Source organism: Sapajus apella, unplaced genomic scaffold (genome assembly GCF_009761245.1).
Source record: "Sapajus apella isolate SASKATOON/1434 unplaced genomic scaffold, GSC_monkey_1.0 scaffold51, whole genome shotgun sequence".
In the NCBI taxonomy this organism is placed as follows: domain Eukaryota; kingdom Metazoa; phylum Chordata; class Mammalia; order Primates; family Cebidae; genus Sapajus; species Sapajus apella.
In genome coordinates this window covers 16,649,552-16,659,765 of record NW_022436991.1, presented here as the reverse complement: position 1 = coordinate 16,659,765, position 10,214 = coordinate 16,649,552, and the positions used below count along the sequence as shown (strand labels likewise).

Below are 10,214 nucleotides of genomic sequence, written 5' to 3'. Positions count from 1 at the left end.
CTACTTGGGAGGCTGAGGCAGGATAATTGCTTGAACCCGGGAGGCGGAAGTTGCGGTGAGCTGAGAGCACGCCACTGCACTCCAGCCTGGGTGACAGAGCGAGACTCTGTCTCAAAAAAAATACATAAATAAAATAAAAAGCTAGGGGAAGGGAGAGGTGAAATTTTAAACAGGGTGATGATGGTGGCCTCTACTCAGAAGGTAAGATTTGAAAAAGGACTTGAAGGAGCTCAGAGAGGAGGGCAGATGAGAGGAAGAGTGTTCTAGGCAGAGAGAACAGCAGCCCAGATGCAGTATACCCACCTATCATCTGCAAAAACTAGCTAGAAGAACAGTATGAAAGAGAGCTGCAGGCAGCAGGAGTGGTCGGAAATGAAGTCAGAGAGCTCACCAGAAGGCTGACGTCCAGTGAGCAATGTTTAGTGCCAGGCATGGGGCAAAGAACCCTCAAATCTCTGCAACAACTCTATGGGGCGTGTACTCCCAGAATTCCTCAGCTGTCTTGTGACGCTTCAGCTCATGAGTGATGACGGTAACAGAGTAAGAATTTGAACTCCAGAGCCCACTGTCTTAACCAGCGTACATCCCACCTCCAAGTGAACTTGTCTGGGTCGCAAAGTTCAAAGGTGCTGGGATGGAACCAAGGTTAAAAGGTAGATCCAGCTGGGCACGGTGCCTCACGCCTGTAATCCCAGCACTTTGGGAGGCCGAGGTGGGCAGATCATAAGGTCGCGAGATCGAGACCAACCTGGCCAACACCGTGAAACCCCATTTCTACTAAAAATACAAAAATTAGCTGGGTGTGATGGCGGGCACCTGTAATCACAGCTACTTGGGAGGCTGAGGCAGGAGAATCGCTTGAACCCAGGGGGCAGAGGTTGCAATAAGTGCAGATGGCACCACTGCACTCCAGCCTGGCAGCAGAGTAAAACCCTGTCTCCAAAAAAAAAAGAAAAGGCAGACCCAGGAGAGAGAAGCGTGTTAAATGGGAACTGACAGGTGGTTCTGTCGTGGCAGGCAATCAGGAGTCTGGGTAATAAAATTCTTATTCAGACAGAATGGGGGTGGAGGTAGTGAAGAGGGCCAGGACAGACACAAACCCCATGTCACCACACTGCTCACCCTCCCAATCCTTGGGGCAGGGACTCACCTGAGGCTCCGGAAGCTTCCACCCTGTGCCCGCTCAGGGGTCCGCTCCTCAGGGAAGTCCCAGGAAGCAGCTTCTCTTCCCTCTTCTTCCTCCTCACCAGCCTCACCACACAGCTGCCCAGCCAGGAGAGGCACAAGTCCCAGAGCCTGAAGCCGGCCCAGGGCCCCAGTGTCATAGAGAAAGCCCACAAGGGCAGCCACAATACGAGGGTGCCATGCGCTGGCACGAGGGTCCCGCAGCAGGCCTATCAGCAGATCCAAGCCACCAGCATCCCGCAGCCGCGCCCGGTTGATGGCCTCGCGACACAGGAGGCACACGGCCCGCACCAGGGGCTGCTGGGAGGCTGGGCTGGCTCCACTGGGACCCCGGCGCTGCCGGAGCTCACGTACCAGCACCTCCACCCCACCAGCATTGCCCAGTGCAGGACGAATCAAGCCCTGGGCACACAGGTTGGCAAGGGTCAGAATGGTTGCCTCACGTACTACCCGCTTGGGGTGGGAAGCCAGGCTGACGAGTGGGCCCAGTCCCCCACCCAGACTAAGCTGCTCGGCACAGGCCCGGGAGCAGCCTCGGCTGAGTTCCAGGAGGGCACGGACGAGGGCTGAGGTCAGTGCAGCGTCTGGGGCAGTGGCCAGGAGCTCAGCCAGTGGGCGCACTGCTCCCTGCTGTGCCAGGGCCAGGCGGTGCTGGGGTGAGTCCGCCAGGTTGCGGAGGGCACGCACCACGTTCTGCAGACACAGTGAGTCCTGGCAGGCTGTCAGACTCTCCACGAGCAAGGGAACAGCACCTGAGGAGGGCAGGAAAGGGGAGCACAGAGGGTGAACAAGGACAGATACTCAAGTCTTTCTTCCGCCCCGAGCCCTAGCTGACCCCACCCTCACAGCGTCTCACCAGCACAGTGGATGTCCCCACAGCTCTCAGGTTCCATGGCTAAGTTCCCCAGGGCACGGGCCGTTCGGTTCTGGATGCTGTCTGTCTTCATGCACTGAAGAATGGTCACTGCAAGGACAGTCTGGGCTCATGAGGATTCTACCCCTTATTGTTTCTCCTATCAATCATCTGGAGAATGTGGCCTGAGAGGGCTGGGAAGGCTTGCAGAAGGGGCTAATGCTCAGCAGGGCACAGTGGCCCACACCTGTAATCCCAGAACTTGGGAGGCCAAGGTGTGTGGGCCACCTAAGGTCAGGAGTTCGAGACCAGTCTGGCCAACAAGGCCAAATCCTGTCTCTACTAAAACTACAAAAATTATCTGGGCATAGTGGTGCATGCCTGTAATCCCAGCTACTCAGGCGGCTGAGGCAGGAGAATTGCTTGAACCCGGGAAGCAGAGGTTGCAGTGAGCAGAGATCACGTCACTGCACTCCAGCCTAGGCGACAGAGCAAGACTCCATCTCAAAAACAAAAAGAAGAGGCTAATACTTGAGCTGGGTCTGGAGGGGTACACAGGGAGGTATATGCTAGAAACAAGTGGATGGGGTGTGAAAAGGCATTTCAGGTTTGGAAGTAGCCTTTACAAAGGCCCAGGGGTAAGATGCAGTGTCTGTGAAAGGCTTCAAATGCAAGGCCAAGAGTTTGAATGTGAAGGCACTGGGGACCACACAAGGGTTTTATGAAGGGGAGTGACATGGTACAATCCGGCATCCATAGGGAGAATTCATCACAGGGGAAAGAATAGGACAGGGGGAGGAGTCAAAAGGCTGTCATAATAGTCCAAGCAAGAAAAGATAATGGTTTGAACTAACCCAGCTACCAGCATCACACAGCACAAAGGTACCAGTCTCTGGGCCCAAAATGGAAGTAGGAAGACAGAGAAGCAGACAGATTCAGAAGATATTTAAAATAGTCGGTGAATGATGGAGGTTACTTAATAATCGAGCCTCTTGTCACACATATTACAGTCCAGATACATTTTATGTAAATTTTAAATCTATTAATGTTTCTCTTTATCCAAAAAGTTAAGATGTCATCAAAACTAGCATAATTTCTTGGAGGGCAGGTAGTGACATGTAAACTGCTTTCACGCATTGCCACTAGGAGGCACCAATTTAGTTGGTAAACAGAAAAGCTTATCTTTTGTTAAGATTTGTTCTTACGGTGCTGGTTTTTATTATTTTTATTTATTTTTTCCTGCACTTACTGGTTTTCTAATAGATGACGTCTTGTTATGTTGCCCAGGCTGGAGTACAGGCACAGTCATTGTTCACTGCAGCCTCGACCTCCTGGGCTCAAGTGATCGTCCCGCCTCAGCCTCCCAAGTAGCTGGAACTACACCACCGCGCCCGGCTTTCGCTAGTTTTTAATAACTTGAAGTGGCCATGCTTAGAATATTTTTATATTCGTGCTATATTTGTCTTTTTTTTTTTTTACCTGTATATGTCAAGAAATATTCGTGCTATATTTGTACTTCGTTTTCTCGCCACTCCGATTTTTTGAGGTTGCTATTATTGCCCCATTTTACAAGGAATTCTAGCCTTGGAAGGGTTAGGTGACTTTTGCAGAACTCCCTTTGTGAACCACTACACCTTCCAGCTCAACAGTGGGGCTTCAGAGCCTTGCACAGGGCTAGACACATAGTGGGCATTGAACATCTGCTATGAACATCGTAACTGTAGGATATGAATCAACTGAAAAAGTCACCAAATAACCCTTTGGCCTCCGCTAGTTCAGCTCCGATAAAAGTCCTCAACAACCAATTCCTACATAATGGCTGTAATTATCTGATCTGGGAGGGGTCAGGAATAATCTATAGAGAGAGCAGTGACGTCATGGGACACAACAGCTTGAGAAACAGGAGCGCTGCGCCATCCTAAAGCACGTTATTCCGGTATATGACACAAAGAACTGCAGACTGCCCAGGAAGTCTAGACCTAGGGACCCGCAAACCAAATCTTTCTAGGAAACAAGGGCGGAGCACTTACCCAACGGGAGTATACCTCCGAGTCTGCGCACTTCGGCCCGGCACGCCCCTTCCGTACAGCAGTCGGCTAGGATGCTGAGCGCCAAGTCCAGCGTCTTGCGCAGGCGCACTGGTGGCGAAGGAGTCGACGACGACACAGCGGAGGGGGCGGGGCCCGATGCTGGGGCGGGGCTAGAAGCTGCTGACGCGACCGACGAGGGGGCGGAGCCGGGGCCTGCCTGGGACGGGGCGGGGCCCGCTGCAGCCGCTCGCCGTAGCAGCGCGAGAAGGGGGCGGAGCCCGCCGCGTGCCCGGAAGCGCTCGATTCCCCCTGCTGCCTTGATGTGGCGAGTGCGGAGGGCTAGGAGCGCGCAGCCCAGGGGTGTCTCGTTGGTAGCTGGGTCCTTTTCCCCACCCAGACCCTCCCCGGTCGCCGCCGCGAGCTGCGCTAGGCAGAACGAGAGCGAGTCCGTGAGGGTTGGCTTCGCAGCCGCCATCTTGGCTCGCGCCTCAGACTCCGCCCCGCCTCTCGCCGAAGATCCCAGGGAGCGGAACTGGAAGGCAGGGGAGTCGCCGGGCAGCGCCTTGCTGACGCTATTTAAATAACGTCGCCGCAGCTGTGCGAGTCGGAAGTTGTAGTTCTCGAACCCGGAAGTCTGTCTTTGCACAGGAAGCACGGCGGTAACCTAATTGCTGCGCGACCTGGGACGCACGGGCGGTGCATGCGTGAGGTGTGTTTCGCGCCCAGCTTCGCACACCTACCTTGGGACACGCTGGAGACTCTTCAGGGCCTTCTAGGTGGGCTGGGGCCTCCAGACAGCCCGGACGTCCGACCACGGAGCCTTCGTGTCGTGCTCCGCCCTCGGCGTGCGCTTGGCGGTGACCGCCTTTCCTCCTCCAGCCTCGCTTCGCTGCCCCCCAGCGGTGGCGGGGCCCTGCCCTGGGACGGACTCCTATAACCCCGAACCAGGCGGAAAAGTGTTGGGTCGTGACCGCGCGGCAGATGGGGAGCCCTTGCTCGATCAGGGGAAGGAGAGGGTTAAACCTACCGAGACCGTTTGTTGCCGCTTCCTAGAGTGACAAGGGCTTGTGGAATTTTCCGTTTCCGTAGCTGGACCCCGGGGTCCCGTGTGTCCCCCGCTCTGGGCGTGCTTGTGAGCTTGTCTAGGAAATGGGGCGCACTTCACCCGCAGTGCAGTCAGCAGCGTTAGAAGTGGCAAGGCAGAATCCAGACGGGGCGGAGCGGCGGGGGAGCGGGACGTTTGCATCCCGGGGAGCCCCCAGGTCACCCCTGGATTGCGAGGTGTCTCCGCCTGAGCGGCCCTTCAGGCTGTGGCCGGGGCAGCTCTCCGCCCGGAAAATGGTCAAGCTCGGATCCTGGGGAGGAAGAAGCTTTTGCCAACAGCAACCGTCTACAAGCCCCAAAACCTGCGAGAGCCGGGAAGTGTGGGCTGACCGCAGCTTGCCTCCCCGGCTTTATTCACCACCAAGGCAGCCACTCGGGTGACAAGCCTTACCATTGTGTGGAGTATGGCAAAAGCTTCCGACGTGGCTGTGATCTGGTTAAGCACCAGCGGGTACACACCAGTGAAAAACCATACCCGTGCCCGGAGTGTGGTCGTCGCTTCAGCCCTACACCTGTGCCGAGTGTGAGAAGACTTTCAGGGTCCGATCCAACCTGATTCAGCACCAGCGCGCACACACCGGCAAAAAGCCTTACTGCTGAAGGGACTGCGGCAAGAGCCTCAGCCTTAGCTCCCACCTGTTACAGCACCAGCACTCCATACGGGTGAAAAAGCCTCTAAGTGCTTTGTTTGTAGCAAGAGTTTTGTGCACAGTTGGAATCTGCTGCGGTACCAGCGCAGTCACACAGACCGGAAGCCTGATGCTTGTGCGACCAGAGCTTCGGCCAGAGCTCCTACCTGCTCGTCCACTAGGTGGCCCACAGCTGTGAGAAGCCCTGCGTCCGCCTGGAGTGTGGCAGAGTTAGCCCGAAGCTCCAGCCTGGGCCAGCACCAGCGGACGCACAAGGGCGGCAGCCTCTGCAGATAACCCTGGCTTCAGTTTTAGCTGAAACTTTGGCTCTGACTTTGGTTCCGACCTCAAGGAAAGGGAAGGAACCAGGGTCTCTAAGCAGACCCCCTTCTGCTCCCGTATTGATTTTGTTGCGGGCTCCACATCTTTTTGCCCAACTGTCTGCTGAATCAAGGAACCCCTGTGTGGGCTGGGCATGGTGGCTCATGCCTGTTTTCCCAGCACTTTGGGAGGAAAGGCTGGCAGATCCCTGGAGGCCAGGAGTTCAAGACCAGCTTGGTCAACATAATGAAACCCCGTATCTACTAAAAATACAAAAAAAAAGGCATGTTGGCTTGCGCCTGTAATCCCAGCTAGTCGGGAGGCTGAGGCAGGAGACTCAACCTCAGGAGGTAGAGGCTGCAGTGAGTGAAGATCGTGCCACTGCACTCCAGCCTGGGTGACAGAAAGAGATTCTGTCTCAAGGAAATAATAAAATTTAATTTTTTTTTTTAAAAAGGAGCCCCAGTCTGGATGAATCAGAACACTGGGGTTATGATCACTGCCTTCAAAGAGCCCACCCAGCTAAGAGGGCTTATGTTTGTTCCTTGAAGCTACAAAATCAGAATGTCAACCAGCTGAAGGAAGAGTTTGGGGATGGCAGGAGCTGTCCGGCGCGCACCCAGCTACCTGCAGATGTAGGATACCTCTGGCAGGCAGTGGCTGACCCTATCCTTCACAGGCCTAGGGAGTGATGGGATTAATCACACCTAGAGCAACAGCTACCTCTTCCCAGAGGAATAGGACCAGAAATCAGGCAAGCCCCTGTGAGGAGTGCCATGGCAGGGGGTGGGCAGGGCATTCCCAACCTCCAGAGGGAACTATGAGGGAGCCTGTGTTCTAGCAGAGGAGTCAGAGAATTTGAACTTGGGACCATTGCATGAGCCCTGGGTTGTGCGAACCCTTAGACCTCTCAACACGTGAGAACTATCATGGGTGATGCTGGGTGGTGGGGGCCCCGGAAAAGACCTGTATATTGAGTTCAGGGGTTGCTTTGTTGCATCCCCAGGCAGGGGCAAGAGGCCCAGGGTTTGTCATCTGCCCTTTCTCAAGTTCCCCAGGCTCCTTTTCTGCTCCTCTGTCAATAGGGGGAAGAGTGGTGAAGAGTCGCTCGGGCCTGGACATTGGGGACTGAACGTGGCTGTTTTGCCTGGACATTGCCTAAATGTATTTCTACTGGTAAAACTTTGTGTATGTGGGAGCTGGGGGAGGCTTCCCAAGCACGTACTAACTGCTCAGAGAAGAGGCCAAGCTCTGAGGCCCTTCCCTTCCCAGGTAGCAGAGGGAGTTGTCTGTTTCCAGGGCCTAATGCCCACCCGTGTGGGACAGTCCTACCATCAGTCCAGGGATCAAGTCTGCTGCCCCCAAACTTTACCTCCTTTTATCAGGCCTTCTGTGTCTAGGACACTATCCACTAGAGTAGGAGCAACTAAAGGAGAAGGGATGTGAAGTGTTAGGTATGGGTAGAGGTGGGGATAGGAGGAGGACTGGTTTACAGAATCCCTTTCAGAGACCTGTAAGCTAATTTCTCACATTAGGGCAGGTATTCCTGGGACCCCTCTCCTCTCCAACTGCATAAAACAGGTTCTGACCAGAAGCAGAGGGACGAGCTTAATCCCACAGGAGTTTATCCCGTGCCCTGCATCCACTGTGCCCTGCGCTGGGTTTAGAAGCAGCCTCACTGTCCAAGCTTGTGACCTAGTGCCCAAGCCGGAGATGAGAAACAGTTTTGGCTCTCACATTATGTGTGGCTGTTTTCAAACAAGCCGACATCTTTACTTTTAAGGTTTCATTGTGTTGCCCAGGCTGGTCCCAAACTTCTAGGCTCAAGTGGTCCTCCTGCCTCAGCCTCCCAAAATGTTGCAATTACAGGTGTGAGCTACCATGCCTGTTTATTTTTATTTATTTTTGAGACAGACTCTCACTCTGTCATCCTTGCTGGAGGGCAGTGGTGCAATCCTGGCTCTGTAGCCTCAAGCTTCTGGGCTAAATAAAGTGATCCTCCCACCTTAGCTCCCAAGGAGCTGAGCCTACAGGCATGCATCACCACACCTGGCTAATTTTTTGATTTTTAAAAAATGTTTTGTAGAGAAAATGCCTCACTGCGTTGCCCAGGTTGGTCTTACATTCCTGAGTTCAAGTGTTCTCTGGTCATGGCCTCCCAAAGTGCTGGGATTACAGGCATGAGCCACCTCACCTGGCCTTTTTATTATTTATTAACTTTTTTATTTTTATTTTTTGAGATGGATTGCCTCACTCTTGTTGCCCAGCTGGAATGCAGTGGGTCCATCTCAGCTCACCACAACCCCTGCCTCCTGGGGTCAAGCAATTCTCCTGCCTCAGCCTCCTGAGTAGCTGGGATTACAGACACGCACCACCATACCCAACTAATTTTTGTATTTTTAATAGAGACAGGGTTTCACCGTGTTGGTCAGGCTGGACTGAACTGACCTCACGATCCGCCCACCTCAGCCTCCCAAAGTGCTGGGATTACAGGGGTGAGCCTCTGCTCCCAGCCGCCTTTTTAATTTTGTTAAAGAGCCAACATTTAAATAAGGAGATTGCACATCACAATCAATTTCTGGGGTTTCGTTTGTTGTTTGCTTTTTTTTTTTTTAAACTTGAGACAGGGTCTCACTAGGTTGCAGGCTGGTCTTGATCTCTGGGGCTCAAATGGTCCCCTGCCCCGGCCCTTTCCTCCCCACCAGACTCAGCTTCCCAAAGTGGTAGAATTACAGGCATGAGTCGCCACACCCCGCCTGCTTTATTATTTATGTCAGAAGATGCTGCAATATTGGATCTCTGTGGCAGCAATTTGTCAAGTAGTGGCTGTCTGGGACATAGAAACAGGGACATTCCCTGTTGCATCCCTGACTCAGCACGTTTTATATGTGTTACTTGCCTGTCCCCTGCAGAAAAGCACTTGAGGTTGCAGTCTCCATTCCACCCCACTGTGGGCAAGAAGTACGCTTCCATGCACTTTTCCCCTTTCCTTCACCCCTTCCTGTTCCCTACCCTGCCATTTTCCTTCCCCTCCCCCACAACTCTTCTGTGACAGACCTGACTTCCTTCCTGAGCCTCCCTGTCTCTGCCACCGCACCTCCACTCCCCACTATGACATCACTCCCTAATTCGAAACTCCTTTCCCTCTCGGAAGGGAGGTAAAGATGGAGTGCACAGGGCCAGCTAGGCAAGGCAGACCCTCACATGCTTGGATCAGAGGTCAGGGCCCTGGCAGACATTCCTCCCAGAGTGACTGTAGGAAGCAAGCCAGTGTGGGGGTACTCTAAACGCTAGACAGGAGCGGGTAGGAGTTGGTAACATCGTCTCTTCTGGGCTGGCCCTGCTCCTGCTTAGCTCTGGGCATGAGACTGACTCTAGTGCAATCATATTTATGTCAGCTTACCTAGTCCTGGGTCCCAGGTCCCAGGTTCCCGGCTCTGAGGCTGGCAGGACACAGGCACTGATGCTGTGGGGTGGTTGTGGCCACAGGAGCCCACCCACCTGGAAGCTCAGATGTGGTGAGGCAGGCGGTTTTGGAGGGGTACTTGGGATGCTGGAGCAGTGTCCCCCATCCCAGGCCAGATTCCCTCCCTCCCTGTCTTCCCTGGATATCCCCATAGGCATTCTCCAGGAGGACAGAGACTGTTTGCACTATCCCTGCTAAGTCCTCAGCATCCCACATGGGGCAGCTATAGAGAGCCGTGAGAAAGGTGTCTGCATTGCCCAGGTGATTGGCAGCTTCTCTTCCCTGGGATCTGGGTCCTTTCCCAAAGGAGTGGAGGAAGGAGGGGAGGCTGGCTCAGGGCAGACCTGCCCACCCTCTACCCCAGCAGCTGTAGGGCTGAAGGCCCCAGTGCTACTCAGGCGTGGGCGTAGGTGAATCCCTAGCCAGGGACAGAGACCAGGGGTTTGGGAACAGGATGGTGATGGAGAAGGGGATGGCTGGCAGATCCAAGACCTGCAAAAAGGAGGTCAGGGATTCAGTTCTCAGAAAGAGTCTATATATATAAAGTGACCCCATGGTCTACCTGTGAAACAGGGAGGTCTCGGCACTGCACGGTGCCAGACCCAGGGCTTGTGTCTTGGGGATGG

General features: G+C 54.2%; 1 protein-coding gene across 1 annotated transcript in view; it reads right to left on the bottom strand.

Annotated features, from left to right (window-relative positions):
* ARMC5 (armadillo repeat containing 5) overlaps nucleotides 1-6,000 on the bottom strand; it is a 9,630-nt gene extending 3,630 nt beyond the window's left edge. Inside the window, exons 1-3 of the mRNA XM_032243318.1 lie at nucleotides 4,069-6,000; nucleotides 2,042-2,149; nucleotides 1,151-1,937 (exon numbers count right to left, since the gene is read on the bottom strand). Of these exons, the coding sequence (XP_032099209.1) occupies nucleotides 1,151-1,937; nucleotides 2,042-2,149; nucleotides 4,069-4,543 (1,370 nt within the window). The 5' untranslated portion in view covers nucleotides 4,544-6,000. The remainder of the gene's footprint in view (nucleotides 1-1,150; nucleotides 1,938-2,041; nucleotides 2,150-4,068) is intronic.
* Between the last annotated feature and the right edge of the window lie 4,214 nt (nucleotides 6,001-10,214).